General features: G+C 43.0%; 1 protein-coding gene across 1 annotated transcript in view; it reads left to right on the top strand.

Annotated features, from left to right (window-relative positions):
• The window catches only part of acad9 (acyl-CoA dehydrogenase family, member 9), an 18,323-nt gene extending 2,110 nt beyond the window's left edge, over positions 1 to 16,213 (top strand). The window contains exons 2-18 of the mRNA XM_078247662.1: positions 647 to 740; positions 1,459 to 1,560; positions 2,637 to 2,743; positions 3,233 to 3,333; positions 4,898 to 4,976; positions 5,086 to 5,257; positions 5,356 to 5,429; positions 7,124 to 7,199; positions 7,305 to 7,375; positions 8,179 to 8,298; positions 8,397 to 8,525; positions 9,562 to 9,641; positions 10,979 to 11,105; positions 11,193 to 11,270; positions 13,501 to 13,629; positions 15,605 to 15,677; positions 15,958 to 16,213. Coding sequence (XP_078103788.1) covers positions 647 to 740; positions 1,459 to 1,560; positions 2,637 to 2,743; positions 3,233 to 3,333; positions 4,898 to 4,976; positions 5,086 to 5,257; positions 5,356 to 5,429; positions 7,124 to 7,199; positions 7,305 to 7,375; positions 8,179 to 8,298; positions 8,397 to 8,525; positions 9,562 to 9,641; positions 10,979 to 11,105; positions 11,193 to 11,270; positions 13,501 to 13,629; positions 15,605 to 15,677; positions 15,958 to 16,058 — 1,713 coding nt within the window. The 3' untranslated portion in view covers positions 16,059 to 16,213. The remainder of the gene's footprint in view (positions 1 to 646; positions 741 to 1,458; positions 1,561 to 2,636; positions 2,744 to 3,232; positions 3,334 to 4,897; positions 4,977 to 5,085; positions 5,258 to 5,355; positions 5,430 to 7,123; positions 7,200 to 7,304; positions 7,376 to 8,178; positions 8,299 to 8,396; positions 8,526 to 9,561; positions 9,642 to 10,978; positions 11,106 to 11,192; positions 11,271 to 13,500; positions 13,630 to 15,604; positions 15,678 to 15,957) is intronic.
• The last annotated feature ends 310 nt before the right edge of the window (positions 16,214 to 16,523 follow it).

Below are 16,523 nucleotides of genomic sequence, written 5' to 3'. Positions count from 1 at the left end.
GTTAGGCACTGTTAGGTACTGCTAGGTACTGCTAGGTACTGCTAGGTACTGTTAGGCACTGTTAGGCACTGTTAGGCACTGTTAGGTACTGTTAGACACTATTAGGTACTGTTAGGCACTATTAGGCACTATTAGGCACTATTAGGTACTGTTAGGCACTGTTAGGCACTATTAGGCACTATTAGGTACTGCTAGGCACTAGTGGTGCGTCTGAGCATAGCCATCTAGTGGTAGGGGGTTTAAACGCAACATAAACGTGAACCACTGTCTTACATGAATATTTTTGCGCATAAACTAAAAAAATAAATAAAATAAAAATAAATCAATATTGTGTTTTTGAAAATCACTACAGTATTGCAAAATAAAGTATCGCGATGCTCAAGTGTATTGATTTTTTCTTACACCCCTATCTGTGATAATATGATATTGTAAAGTAGGAGCAGGATTTTATAACCATTATGCTTGTGCCTGCTCCTTCTCAAACTCATCCTGTTTTTGTTCTTTGATGGAATCGTATTGATTTGTATATGCGTTTTAACTTTGTGTTTTTATTTGATTTTTTTTATTGTTCTTTTAAAGTATGTTGATTGTTCGAGATTAAAATAAATAAATAATAATAATCTAAAATCGTGCGTTTGTCCTCCAGGCTGAGGTCTTCCCGTATCCAGAAATTGGAAATGAAGAAGCAGAGGAGATCAGGCAGCTTATTGCACCCGTGGAAAAATTCTTCAATGAGGAAGGTGAGAAAGGAGATCTGAGGAATGCACGAGTTAAATAAAACTGAAAATGCTCACCCAGTGGAACATGCGCCCCGTGTAGACTGAGTCCTTCGCAGCAGCTGCGGGTTTGAGTCCGACCCACGGCCCTTTACTCTCTCTCCCCTTTCCTGTCTTCAAGCTGTCCTGTCGATTAAAGGAACACGCCGACTTATTGGGACTTTGTCTTATTCCCCGTATCCCCCAGAGTTAGATAAGTCCATACACACCCTTCTCATCTCCGTGCGTGTTGTAACTCTGTCTGACGCCCCCACCGTTAGCCTAGCTTAGCACAGATCCTGGAGGTAACTGGCTCCATCTAGCCTACTGCTCCCAATAAGTGACAAAATAACGCCAACATGTTCCTATTTACATGTTGTGATTTGTATAGTCACAGGGTGTACAAATAACAAGGTCACATGAGACACAGCCATCTTCTAACCGTATACATACTGGGAACTATATTCTCAGAAGGCGAAGCACTGCTTCTTCTGCTACTTGGGCGGAGTGATTTGCTCGCAGCACCTGAGAAGCCCCGTGGTGAGGAGCAGAGAGTAACAACGGTGCTTTTCAGGTGTTGCGCTAATCACTCCGCCCAAGTAGCAGTGCAAATGCTGTATAGCTTACATTTTTATGCGTGAATATTGCTCTTGCAATGTAATTTGATGAATTGACAGTAAATGACAGTTTACTGTGATTTCAGTTGACTCAGCGAAGATTGACCGAGAAGCCAAAATCCCTCCCGAGACTTTGAATGGGTTGAAGGAGCTCGGGCTGTTTGGAATCATGGTTCCTGAGGAGTACGGTAAGATGATTGTGACCTGGAGCTTATTGCACCAGCTGTTTGTAAGTTGAAACTTAGCCTAGTTATTACAAGTGTTACACAATTAAAACCAATCAAAACAGGTTACACCTACACAAACAAGTTCATAGATTAGTACTGTTTATGCACTGAGTACTTCTACTCTTAATACTTTAAAGTGCTCATATTATGCTTTTTGGCTTTTTTCCTTTCCTTTATTGTGTTATATATCTTTTTTGTGCATGCTATAGGTTTACAAAAGGAAAAAGCCCAAAGTCCCCCCCAAAGGGACTTACCATCTCCAACAGAAAACACTGTTCACAAACTGCTCCAAACAGCTCTATTGTAGTCCAGCCTTTACTTCAGAGACAAACGTGGTCACTTTGGAACACACGTTATAATGCTCGCCTAGCTGCTAGCATGGCACGCCCTCATACTCTGCTTCTGACTGGCTAGTAGTCCTTACCTGGTTACTGTCTCCTGGACCGCCTCTCACTCATAGCATTTGGCTAGTGGTCCTTAGTTACATCAGGCGTGCCTCATCCTCAGCTGGCTAGCTGGCAGGTGCCACTGAACATGTCACTCCCAACAAAGATGGAACAGAAGTGTGATGTCTCACTCTGTAGCTAAAACAGAGAGCTCAACACACAGGGTGAAAAGAGGAGCTGCAGCAATGTGCAGTACAACAAAAAGATGGTGTTTTCTGACAATTAAACCATGTAAACCTATTCTGATATAACCTCTAAATACAATTATGAACCTGAAAATGAGCATCATATGAGCACTTTAAGTATGTTTTCCTGATTATACTTGACATACAGTATTTTTACTTAAGTATATTTTCAATGCAGGACTTTTACTTGTAACATAGTATTTTTACAGTGTGGTATTAGTACTTTTAATTAAGTAAAGGATGTGAATACTTCTTCCACTGCTGTACATCACTGCAGTTTATACACAGCACTGAGTTTAAAATGGCACCACGACCATTTCTCTCACATGCCCATTCAAGTTAGGAGTACAGTAATAGTCCCACCGTGTTTTAGTGGCAAAAATCTTTATTTTTGTGTTCATCCCAGGGGGTCTGGGACTGTCTAACACCATGTACGCACGACTGGCAGAGATCACCTCATTAGATGGCTCCATTGCTGTAACGCTGGCTGCCCATCAGGCCATTGGGCTGAAGGTAAAAAATAAAACGATGTAACAGGTAGGGCTGGATTCGAATATTCGTTCGATGGGTAGGTGTTAGATATTCAATTTTGGGATTTGAATAGTCGTTACACGTTAACGTGCATGCAGGCTGAAATTTACTGTGGTCTTTTGTCGGTATTAAGCTGCTTACTGCTAGCTAGTTAATGCAGCACTATGTCATCCATCTATGTCATACATCAGAAATGTGGAGTTACAAGCAAGCAGTGGGATGTTTGTAGAGGTCTGTGTGGTTAACGTTATACTGCAGCAGCCTGGTGTCGTTTTCAGGCCATTTGATGACGGTAAAGAAGGCTCTAGTGAGGCGCTGGCTGAGCATGTATTCACACACACTGCGTCTGTATTCACTCGTCAGACAGTCCGGCAAAAACGATTTGTTTTGAATGCCTGCAGCAAAAAGTGAAAACTGATTCAACTTCAAGAGAAAAGCAACCCGACGCTAACAGCTGTTTTGGTGTTTCAGGGGATTCTGATAGCAGGAAATGAAGCCCAGAAGCAGAAGTATCTGCCCAAACTGGCCTCAGGAGAACACATCGCAGCTTTCTGTCTGACAGAGCCTGGAAGGTAAAGGCACTGACATCTCATTTACATCTTGTTTACATCTTGTCCCTCTGCAGGACATTTTCTGGCATTTGGACAGGCCTGTATGTTTGTTTTTATTCGTCATCACCACCCACCCAGACTAAAATGAAGAAAATATGACACAGAAACCACAGTATTCAAGACCGTTCAACAAAATAGACAATAAACCATAAACCAAATAAACATATGTATAACTGAAACCATAAGCCCATCATACACGTCTCTCCCCAGCACAAAGCTTCCTAGGAGCCCTCCAGAAAGTTCAGGAACTTTGCCCATTTTCTAGTGTAGACATCCAATCAAAAGCAGCCACCCAAGCCATCTCACAAGCCCACCCCTGGATTGACAACAACCCTTCATTCTTCCATCCATCTGTCTGGCTATCATTCAGCTAGTCTGGACCCAGCTTCTTATGTGCTTATCCATCCCGCTTAGGATGGACCCGTCTCCCAGAACAAATCATCTTGGCCTGAATGGGACCTGGGTCCCATTCAGGCCATGTCCCAATCCGACATAGGATATCATGTATCCCTGTCCTAAATTCCTGGACCTTATCCTATATGTTTTCTAAAGTACGACGAGGTGTTCTGATATACAGTAAGAAAACGTGGGGATGTATCCCCTGTTGAGTCTTTGAGGTTTTTTTTTTTTTTTTTTATATCAGGACACCCTGAAGTATAATATCACTCGTATCATAACAAAGACAAAAGCTGAAGCTTTGTTCTCACAGTCATTCATTTATGTCTTTGTTGTAATTTGTTTGTAGTCTGTGTCCCCAGGGTGTGTGCTAGCCGGCAGTTTGTTTAGTCTTTTAGGGCCTATCTTGCACCCGGCGCAGCGCGGCGCAAAGCCCGACGCGACTGTCCAGCACCCACGTCGTTTAAATAGCAAATGCACCTGCACCCATGGGCATGCTGGTCTTACAGGGAGGTGTGTTCAGGTGCTTTCTGGGCGTATTGCTATCTTGAGGCAGCGGGAAGTGATCGCGCCATTGACCAACAAAAACCTGGTCTAAAGTCAATAACGCAGCATTTCATTGTTATTTTAACAGAGCATTGGTAAAATGCTCCTAGGCTCGTGCACAGCACGTGCACACTATGCTTGTTACACACACAGGGACGCACAGCAGCACACACACCAAACGCGCCTGGCTTTTAAAGGGAATGGGAGATGATCTCTGATTGGTTAATTGCATGTTACGCCCAAAACACACCTCTGATTAATGAAGATTATGTTATATATTATGATTAGTTGTAAACTAGCAAAGTTCTGTTTACTGTCTGTTACCTAAGTGTGTATCCTAAGGGTTTTTTGCTAAGAATCAACTCAAAAGAATTACACAATGTAGGTTTAAAGATGTGTGACTTAATCTTGCATAGCAGTGGCAAACAGACAGAAATACAAACATCTGGCAAAATACTCAAAATTAAAATGTTTGAGGAGTCCAATTACAACCAATCAGAAATAAGCAATTTCTGTTGGAAGAGTTGTCAAATCTATACTTGGGTTGCATTTAGCTTATTTACACTCAGTTTGATCTTTTCAGTGGAAGTGATGCAGCCTCCATTCAGACCCGCGCCACCCTGTCAGAAGACGGGAAACATTACCTGATCACCGGCTCGAAGGTGAGAGCAAGCAAGCTTGCAAACGTTTGATCTGGGCTTCAGTTTTTCATCCTCTCACGTTATTGGTTTTGCCCTAAACTCTAAAGATCCCATCTATTTGCGTTACCAGATTTGGATTTCAAACGGAGACATGGCAGATGTCATGACAGTGTTTGCCAGGACGGAGGTGGTTGTAGATGGCGTGAAGAAAGATAAGATTTCGGCATTCATCGTGGAGAGGGCTTTCGGGGGCGTCACCAGCGGCAAGCCTGAGGACAAACTGGGCATCCGAGGCTCCAACAGTAAGCCTCTTGATTTGGATTGAAGGATGAACACATGGGAGTCGTCTTGGTAGAGTTTGTGCCTTTTCATTTGTGGTTAAACTGTTTGACTTTTTCAGCCTGTGAAGTGTCCTTTGACAACGTCCCGGTGCCCGTGGAGAATGTAATAGGAGAAGTAGGCGGTGGATTCAAGGTAAGCGTTGTGCTGTTCCTTAACAATCACTACTGCACATGACTGTATCTGGGATGGTGCGTGTCCATATCGTTCATCATTCATTAGGGTCGTTCGAGATGAGCTGCGCCTCGCCTGTAAAGTGGACGAGAGCAGGCGGCGGCGGCAGCAGTGGGCGGGGACAAAAAGCCGCGGTCAAGTCGGATAGTTTCCAGCAGCCTTCAGGCTGAACAGGAAGTCACAGAAACACTCACATCCTGTTAGGTCCGATTCTGATATAAAATGTTATCAGACCCATATATCAGCTTGTACACAGTCTCAAGTTTTTTTTAATTATTATGAGTAGCTGTCAAAATGCTCTACATGTGAGCTGTTGCTGATTTTAATAAACAACGATTTCTGTAACAGATTTAATCTCTCTGACTTCTAAATGTCACCATCAGCTACACAACATGTGTTCTGTACAGAATAAGCCTTTACATCAGACAAATGGCAGTTAAAATCCCTCCAATTCAAAAACAGTAACAAGTTTATATAAAACGTAATCGTGTTGAGTCGATTTAGAACCAATCGGCTTAGAGCCAGGCGTTTCCCATCATGCCCTGGGCCTCGCAGTCGGTGGAAAGCAACTGCAGCGCCTGGCTCCAAAAAATGCGGCCGCCTTGATCTCGTGAGGTTATCGTTGCCCACGTGTGCATGACGTCAGAGCGTCGGGATCAAGTTGGACACAAATCTAACCAGCGTGCATCGGGCGGCGATCGCCGGTGATCGATTCTGCGCCGGCCTGGCTCATCCCGAACGAGCCCATTGTCTACGTGAGCAGCCGGGCAATGCATTCTGGTAGCATTGCGGCACTTTTAGGAACAAAGTTACAGTTGAATCCAGACTACTTTATGCAAATCAAGGGCGTCCAGCTCGACTCGCCGCCTCTCGAAAACTCACAATAATCTTTCAAACTGACCACTGATGATCTAAAATGAAGACAGATTCAGCAGCTACATAGCTTGTTTCTCGCATAAAATGTTTTCAGAAACATGCCTAACTTATTTTCTTTGAAATAATCGAAAGTTTTTAAACGAGCCGCCATGTTGGTTTGTTTTGAAATCCGGGAGCAGACAGCCCACGAGTGAAGCGTCCGTCCAATCAGCTGCCGCCATCGCGGCTGTGTGAGGGTGTAGCCTGTTTTTCTTTGCCTGTCAGTGGTCAAGGAAGAGAAACTGATAACTGCTAGTGGCGAGCCCATGACTGGGAATCGGGGCGATCCCTGCTGTCCAAAAACGCCACTGTGGACTAGGGCTGCACGATATGAGGAAAATCGGCAACATGCGATAACGATATTACTTGCGATTAATAAACAGATATTAAAGTGTACTCAGTTTTGCCTTTCTGCAGCTTTCAGTATTCTGCTGAAATACGACAAATTGAATTTCAAACAAATGAAAATAAATGATTTTCCAACATTCTGTTATTGAACATTGATTTGAATATAAAAGGCACCACTAAAAAAAATAATTTTTAAAGTGCAGTTTTCTACTGATATTTTCTTTTAATCTCAGAGTGTCGCGATATGTCACAGCCTTTCGCAATGTGTTTATTTCGCCAGTTGATATTACGATGACGATATGAAAAAAGGATATTTTGTGCAGCCCTACTGTGGACACGTACCATAAGGGTGTGTTGATTTGTACACCAAAGTTGTGCTTTGTGTTGGACAGGTTGCCATGAACATCCTGAACTCGGGGAGGTTCAGTATGGGCAGTTCTTCAGCTGGAATGATTAAAAAACTGATCGGTAAAAACCCTGTACAGCAGCTGACATAACTGATTAAGAACTTAGATGTGTGGGTTTTTATAAAATGTCTTCACTTTGACATCATTTCTGTCTGGCTTTCTGTAGAAATGACCTCCGAGTACGCTGCAACCAGGAAGCAGTTCGACAAAAGCCTGGGTGAATTTGGTATGATTCAGGTACAGTCAACTTTTCCAACTCATCACTGAGTATGTTTACATGCACACTAATGTTGCACTATTATTCAGAAAATGACAATATTCCGAATTTGATACGGGTCATGGAAATAGCACATTCCCTTTTGGATATTACAAATGAGGTCTTTTTCCGAATTTAGCATTTGGACAATTAAGACGTGTGTGATATGCCGGAATTCTTCAGGTTTTTTGAAGCATTCTTTGGACATGTATACAGCACATTCAGAATGTCTGGGAATCTGGGGTTTTCACCACAATTTGCGACAGTTTACAGCCTCTTGCCTGTTTACGGCTTATGGTCAGCTCTGTGCGTTGCTATGGTGGTTGTACACAAACCAACCAGCCAACAGTTTGCAGGGCTGCGGTGGAGATGCACGCCCAAAAGAAAAGCCCACATCTCTGGTCAGACATTACAACATTAAGAAATACTTGGATATCAACAGGTTTTTGGATATGCACAAACATCGCAACGGCGACCTTTTCAAGAAGGTAGTTGAAGGAATGAAAGAGTGACACGCTGTTTGCACGGTCAAATAAATCCGCCAATGGTGGACAACTTTGAAAAAATCCTATTTTGAACAGCTGCACGTAAACAGGAATATTAGAAGAATATTCACTTTCATTAGCCATGTAAACAGCTTAGTCGGAATATTGTATTTTTCAGAATAAGGGCGAAAACTGGAATATTATGTGCATGTGAACATAGTCAGTGAGTCTTGTAAATAATCACCACCACTCTGTGAGGTCAGTGCTGAATAAGGTGTGTTTTTGCCCTGTTACTGCAGGAGAAGTTTGCATTGATGGCTCTTAATGTCTTTGTGATGGAGAGCATGGCGTACCTGACAGCAGGGATGATGGATAGACCGGGGCTTCCAGACTGTTCTCTAGAGGCTGCCATGGTTAAGGTTAGATGGCTCTGTCATTAAACTTTGTTTATATAAAAAGAAAACCTTAACATTAAAACAAAATGTCTCATGATGTGTATTCTCGATCTTCTGTTCAGGTGTTCAGCTCAGAGGGAGGCTGGATTTGTGTCAGTGAAGCTCTTCAGATCCTCGGAGGTCTGGGTTATACGAAGAACTACCCCTACGAGCGCTACGTCAGGGACTGTCGCATCCTGCCTATATTTGAGGTACTCTTAATAGTTATTCAGTCATTAAAATCAGGTCCATAGATATAGGGTTGGGTACCGAAACCCGGTGCCACTATGGCCGGTTCCTAAACGACTGGTATCTACCGGACCGAATGACGACGCCGATTTCGGTGGCACTTCAATGCCCGCGCTGCATTTTGGTGCTCCGAAACGGAATTTACAGGCAACGGAAGCATCGATGCACGTGACGCTGGTTAACACTACACTTGACAGCAGGTAACATTAGCCTACCGTTAGCTAGCAGCTGGCTTAAACACGGTTAAAATGCTGACAGCTAAACGGTGCAAAGCGTGGCTGTATTTCACTGGAAGGGACCGACAGGACTTAATGGTGCGTTCAGTTGCACCTTGTAATCTTATGATGCGTTCAAAGTTGTTGTAAAATACTCTTCTGTCTTTTTAGTGGTTCTTCTTTTTGTTGTTTCACAGCAATTGACTGGTGAAATAAGTTACTGTTATTGCATTTTAAATAAATCATTTAAATTTGGCCTTAGCAATAAACAAGCTGTGAAATTATATAAAAATAATTATATTCAGACATTTTCACAGAGTTTGTTTTGTAGACAGTCAAACATTTCTTTCTGCTCCACTACTCTAGTGTAGTTGGTTTGTTAAGACGATCCGTTCTGTAAGTGGCCACCAGGTGGCACATCTGACTTTGGAAACCAAGATCTTCCATGGATTAGTTTTTAGTTGAGGTTTAAGTGTTCTCTTTGTAGTTGGATGAATGGACTGAGCAGCAGTTTATCAGCTATTTAAACAGTATTCCTATGTGTCATATAAGGTGTGAATCATTCATAATCAGTCAAATCAGAATTTTGTTTTTTAAATGAGATTGTCCATGTTTTATTGGTAGGACAATGTGGAACTCTTGAAAATATCACAATGTAGTTATCCCACAGTACACCCGCACACACATACACCACCTTTTTATTGTGTTCTTCGTGGGCTGTATTGCCACCTACATGTAGTATAATAGATAGTGTGCCGTGTTTAGATTCTGTTGCTGTTTCCAGGGTACCAATGAAATCCTGAGGATGTACATCGCTCTCACTGGAATGCAGTATGCCGGCAAAGTCCTCACAGGGAAAATAAAGTAAGAATATGACTTTGTTTAATCGTTTACACATAATCATTTGTTCCATTGTTATTATAAAAAAAATATTTCATAGTATTATATTGGTTTGGTGCAGCTTTAAATGAAAGGTTTCTCTGGTCTTAAAGGCGGCATCACAGGTAAAATATGTCATTTTCAGAGATAATTAGATGTGTGTGTCTGTGAGGTCTTGATTACATTTTCTTTTTAACAATGCGTACGCGTAGATAAGCGGCCACGGCGTGAACGGCAGTGTTTACATCCTTGCCTGCATACTTTGCATGTACCTGGAGGATTTAAAGCAACACTAGAGAGCTTTTTCTAACTTAAAATAATGTTTCCAAAGTCGTTTCAGTGGTTCATCAACTCGTAACAGGGTGAACGGCACTTCTGCATTTGTTTTGCGGCTCTCTACCGGCTATAACTGCACAATGCAAGTTTGCCAGATCGGGTAGCGGATCTGTAGTTCGAATGAGACCTAATGCCGCTTCCAACCTGTAGGGGGACCGAATCGGGAAAAGTTCTCTAGTGTTGCTTTAACGTATATCCACTAGGGGGCAGATCAGGGCCATATCGTCCCCAGCTGACACCGGAAGCCATGTCCTGGGCTGGAGTGTGGAACAGCTGCTGACCGGCCTGTCAGATGACATACCGCCCCCGTGTTCATGTGCTCAGTTACATCTTGTGGATGCGTAGCGTTAATTTCTGAAGACGTGCACGACCTACGCTCCAAAGGAATGCAGGATATGCGTGACAGTTTATTAAAAAGATAGTTTATAAAGACAGTACCGTTCACGTGTACAGGCGGGCGCCATCTTGGAAAACAGTCATGATCAGTCGAAATACGAACGCTGTGTTTGATGTTACTGGTTTGTGGTTGCACGGCGTTCGTCGTTCGACTGCTCATGACTGTTTTCCAAGATGGCGCCCGCATGTAAACATAAACGCTACTGTCTTTATAATCTATCTTTTTGATAAACTGTCTGTACACTTACAATGTTCTCAATGCTTCGGTTTACATGTAGGGACCCTCATTATGCTACCGTTGACGTGTGGTGCTATTTTGAGCCTTGTTAGGCTAGCGTTACAAGCTAATCACCGGTTTGCGCTAGCTGGTTTCTAGCTACATACACATTCGATTAGCATGAAGACATGCAGTATTCCAGAGAATGGTCGACATGGTACACATATGTTATTAACCCCTAGGTTCATTTTGCACCGGAATTGTCCTTAAAGTAGTCTTACTTACCATCAACGAGTTTGTGTAATTCATGAAAACACCCACGTGGGTCTTTAGCTTGTCTTTAGTCTCAGTCTTTTCTCTGCTCTGCCTGCAGGGAGTTGAAGAAAGGAAATATAGTTCTGGTTTTGGGCACGCTGGGTAAGAAACTGAGGAACTCATTTGGAAATTCAGTGGACCTCGGCCTGACAGGAAAAGACGGAGTGGTGCATCCCAGCTTGGCAGTAAGAACTGTTTTTCAACTTTTAAAGGATACATTTTCTGCACGCCTTAGGTGTGTTCGTTGAGGCTCAGGAGTTTTCTGTTTGCAGGAAAGTGCAAAGAAGTTTGAACAGAATGTCAACTTTTTTGGATCGACTGTGCAGAGCCTGCTGTACAGATATGGAAAGGTAACATTTGATTGATTTTACATTCTGGAAAAAACAGCCGTCAGATTTTACTGCTCAAATGTTTCCTTTGAACGAAATTCCCATTTGTCTTAAATGGCTGAATGTTTGAGTTGTTTCTTAAAGAGAGTGGATATCTGCTCATATCTTCCAATCCCTGTGTTCTCTTTTTCTTCCTTCACTGTGCTTTTGTAATCACGGCTTCCTCGCATCTTGGAAACAGGTCAGCTTTCCAAACCCTTAAGGCCGTTACACACCGACCAGACGGCCGACCGATGGCAGAAAAGCCAGTTGGGCTGATCAGTTCTCCCCGAGTTGGTCCAAAAAGTGCCTCAGAGCACAACCGAAGAGACGAGACGTAATACGGCGGCGCTAATCTGTATTGTCGCCCAAAAAATGAAAACCGGCAGCTGATTGGACGAACGCGTCATGTGGGTCTGGCTGCTACTTCCGGATTTTGGATTTTTCAACCGGCCATTAATGGCGACTCATTCAGAATACGATCTCATATTTTACTAAAATAGTTCACTGAAACGTGTTTCTGAAACCATTTTAAGAGAGAAATAGGCCGTGCAGTTGCTGAATCTGTCTTCATTTCAGATCGACAAAGGTCAGTTTAAAAGATTTTCGTCAGATTTTGAGAGGCTCTAGTCACAGTCATCCCGCTCGCCATTTCCAGGTGAGTCCCGACTGCCCTGTCTCCGACTGAACACGTCAGGTCGGCCAAAATGAAGGCCGACAGCTCCTCCAACGGACGACGGCACGGAACAGACTCGAGTCACCGACCTCGCCAGACTGGCCCGGTGTGTAGCTGCCTTTACTTCGTGTATCATTCGCCTATATTTCGATCCAATATACAAGAAGTGTCCTCAGAGGACTTTCATTACACTGCCCTCTTCAACTGCTAAAGTGTAAGACCGTGAGCATTTGAGTCCATACTGCTTAAAGCAACAGTTTGTAACTTTTATAAAAAACAGGCTTTAGTCACATTTGCTGAAACTGTCACTCTATCCTGACTGTAGTACATGACACAGATAATCTGTGATTCAACCAATCAGAGCAGAGGAGTCTTTAACGTAGTGTCAATGACTGCACGTGTCAAACTAGGCAGCAGCGCTGATCAAAGTCGAGCCAAAACCAAGCACCAGCCAACCGGCCAGGGAACACTTTCTCATTTCACAGCTGAACAGTTCACTAAAATATGTTTCTGGAAACATTTGGGGCCAGAAATATGCAATGCAGTAACAGAAGCTTGATTCATATTTGATCAGTGCTGCCTAGTTTGACAGTTTGATTGGAGTTCACAAGCAGTCATTGACACTGCGTTAGAGACTCCTCGGCTCTGATTGGTTGTTAATCTTCAGGCGCAGGGGAATTTTGCAATGCCATTAGTACACTGGGAGGAGGTCTCGGGGAAGACCCAGGACTAGATGGAGGGATTATATCTCTAACCTGGCCTGGGAACGCCTCGGGATCCCCCAGTCGGAGCTGGTTAATGTGGCTCGGGGAAAGGGAAGTTTGGGGTCCCCTGCTGGAGCTGCTCCCCCCGCGACCCGCCCCCGGATAAGCGGACGAAGATTTATGGATGGATTTTTGCAAGTCTCACTACAGGCTGTAGGTGGAGCCAGAGGAGCCGGATTATTTATTTTTAATGACCTGCTTCATGTAGTTCTACTGGAACATAGGGTCAGTTTCAGCAGATATGACAGAGTTAGTTTTAGAAGTCTTACCTACTGCACCTTTTAAATCAAAATAAATAAGGGTAATGATTAACAACGAGTGAATAGTCAAATCCCGTTTGCTGTTTGTCGAGGGACCCAAGGCGTTTCTAACTTCTGGGTTGGCCTACAAAAATACATCGTCCCTGCAGCTCTCTGTAGGTATCCCATATTAGCCCAGATGTCATCCTGGTGTCTGTGTGGACTCTGCCAAACAACCTCCAAACACAGGAACTAATTAATCACAACTTTAAAAAAAGCTAAATCCAAACAGTTTCCTAAGCAGCCGTGAGAGCTCAGCCAAGCCAAGAACACATTTCTGGGAAAAGTCTTCCTCGATGCCATATGGGTTGAAGATTGCAAGAAAATGATTTACCTTATGAATTACAACCCCCCACTGTATTACAGAGACACATTTAATTTCTGAGGTTGGAAATTATCGATAATTGAAGTGTGTGTGTGTGTGTGTGTGTGTGTGTGTGTGTGTGTGTGTGTTTTCCCATTGATGTTGTCAGACCATAGTGGATGAACAGCTCGTCTTGAAGAGAGTAGCAGATGTGATGATCAACCTCTATGCTATGACTGCTGTCCTGTCCAGAGCCAGCCGCTCCATCAGCATCGGGCTCAGGAATCACGACCACGAGGTGTGTACAGTACACACACACACACACACACACACACACACACCCCAAGGCTTTAATTAAGACTAGGGCTGGGCGAAATGGAGAAAATCAGATATCACGATATTCTTGACCAAATACCTCGATGTCGATATTGCGACGATATTGTAGGGTTGACAATTGCTTCTTTAACAAAATATAATAGATTTTAGATAAATAATCATCAAGATTTTGGACATAATGACTAAGTGGTTAAAGGCAAATAATAGAACAGCTAGAACAGTCTGGTAAGTTCAGAAAATGACATCACTTTACTGTAATGCAGCCTGTAATACCAGGAAAAGACAAAACTTAAGCCACATTACGATATTACAATATCCAAAATCTGAGACGATATCTAGTCTTATATCGCGATATCGATATAACATCTACTGCCCAGCCCTAATTAAGACCTATAAGGGTTAAGCTTTTTTTTAGCCCAGCAGAACTGAGAAGACGATCTGCCTAAAATCTTGTAATAAACCATCATGTCACTCTTATGTAGATACGTTCATGTAAAGTGTTACAGACCTCTGCTCAGGTTGAAGGTGGGCCGGAGCTTTTGATGGGAATTTATTAGGTCACAACTCTTTTCTACCAATAAGAATGATGAAGCTGTCATTTGTCCCGCCCTATCAGGTGCAACAAAGCTGACGAGAGACTCGGGAAGATGTCAATCAATCAGACTACACACACCATAGCTGTGTTCAAACCGTTCCCTATCACGGAAATAGTGACCTATATAGTGTGTTCGCCATTTTGTAGTGCTGTTCAAATTCTCCGCAGATAATTTCATTCACTATATAGTCCACTATAAAGTACCCACAATGCACTGCTAAATTGAGTGTACCTACGATGTGCCCGACATTTTACTCCCGTATACCACAACGCAACGCGGCTGTGTTTTCCCGGAGGAGAAGAAGAAGCAGAAATCACCGCGAAAACTGAGTAGGAAAAATGGAGCGGGCTTTGGTTCCTAAACAGTGTAACTGTAACATATAACATGTATTCAACCTTTTACTATTCTCCTGGGTGCTCGGTTTGTGACAGGGACGTATTCGAAGTATCTTAGTTTGGGTTTGTTGACGTGATGCTGGGCGCGCCCTCCTCCGCCACACCCAACAACGGCCGCATCTCCTGACGCAAGTCACGCAGCGGTGTGTTTTCACTGAGTGTCTGAAATCTGGTTTGGTCGTTCCCTCTATAGTTCACTATTTAATAAACACTATATAGGGACTAGTGAGTGAGTGAATGAGGGAGCGGGTTCCAGCACAGCTCCACACAGTCCTGGGAAGAGGCCCAGTCAGCCAGATTAACTCAAAACACCTGTGTGGGTGCTGCAGCATGCCACAACATATTGTCACCTCTAACTTTGCGTGCAAACAAACATGTTGATTTGGCCTGTCGTCTGCATATGCTTTGACTTGTTAACTCCAATAGCTAGTATAGCTATCATTTTCACCCCACTGTTGTTGTAGAGGTGTAACCTGTGCTGCTCCACCTTCATGGGGAAAACAGATCTTATGAAAGCAGATGTAGGCGAAGAAGGACACTAATTACAAGTTAATGTGTGCTGTGTGTGATCCCAAACAGTGATTTAGAGCGCACACGCGCACACACACACACACACACACACACACACACACACACACACACACACACGCTCAACAGAGAGACATTAAAGAAGGCAGTGAATGCTTTGTATTACCCTCTTTTGCAACACCCCTCTGTGTTTCAGATGGGCAGCCCTGTGTGTTCCTCTCCGCTGTAGCTACAGGCAGAAATGTCAGCAAACATTACTTTCACATATTGTGCTTTTAACTGAGGCAGTTAAAATGAAAACTAAATATGATGCAGGAGGCCTGCATCATATTTAGTTTTCATTTGTGTGTTTTCCAGTTCCAGGATTCATGTCTGCAGGTTTTGATGAATGAAAGAGTGTTGTTCATTTTTTTTCTAGGTGCTCCTCACAAACACATTCTGCGGCGAAGTGTTCTTCAAGAACAATTACTTGATGACTCAGTTGCAAAAACGTAAGTACAACACAAAATGGTAATTGAGAACAGCCCCTTGCCTCTTTTTTCTTTTTCTTTTACTGCATCTGAGTACAAAAGAATTGCATATGGTGCGGAATTTCCCCAACACACCCCACATACCAGCACTCAAACCCCTCGCTGCTTTTCGGTTTTTTTTGTTTTTTTTAATGACATAATGTAATCCAGAGTTATCCGGTGACATGATCCAGACAAATGAGAATGTTTTGTATTTCACAACTGAAAGTTGTTTTGTAATTCCCGTGTCGATCTGTTCCAGACTCTCCTGAGAACAACGATGCCAACATCAAGAAGATCGCCAGGGAGGTCTTGGAGAAGAGAGCCTACGTCTGCTCCCACCCTCTTGAAAGAACATACTGAGCTCTCCCAATGTGACCATAATACTGTGTCTCCTCTGTTCTGATTGGACAATACGGAACAGGAGAATTCACAGTTCCAATGCTTCTTCTGTCTTTTAATACTTACTTCGGTTCAGATCATTTTTTTCCAGAACAACTAATAAATTAAGAGATTTATATTAGTAGTTAGTGTATTTTATTAAGCTATGGCTAACCTTTTGGAAAATGGGCGTTCTCTTCTGATGGCGTTAAATGAAGAGCACTTTGATTAAAACTCAAGTTTGCTGCTATAATTCATTATTACGTAAGATAGTTTTAATGTTTAAAAGAAAGAAGTGGCAGGAGCGCTTCTGGTATCCTTTTAACCACCGGTGCTCGTGGAAGGGAATACAAGTCACAAAAGGAAGAATTATGACCAAGAAAGTAATAAAGAATCCTGTCCAGGCACAGGTCGGACTCAAACCCTGGACCTCTAAGTGTATGTGTG

This window comes from Sander vitreus, chromosome 4 (genome assembly GCF_031162955.1).
Source record: "Sander vitreus isolate 19-12246 chromosome 4, sanVit1, whole genome shotgun sequence".
NCBI lineage: Eukaryota > Metazoa > Chordata > Actinopteri > Perciformes > Percidae > Sander > Sander vitreus.
Note: the sequence above shows the minus strand (reverse complement) of the source record. Positions and strands in the feature narration are given on the sequence as shown.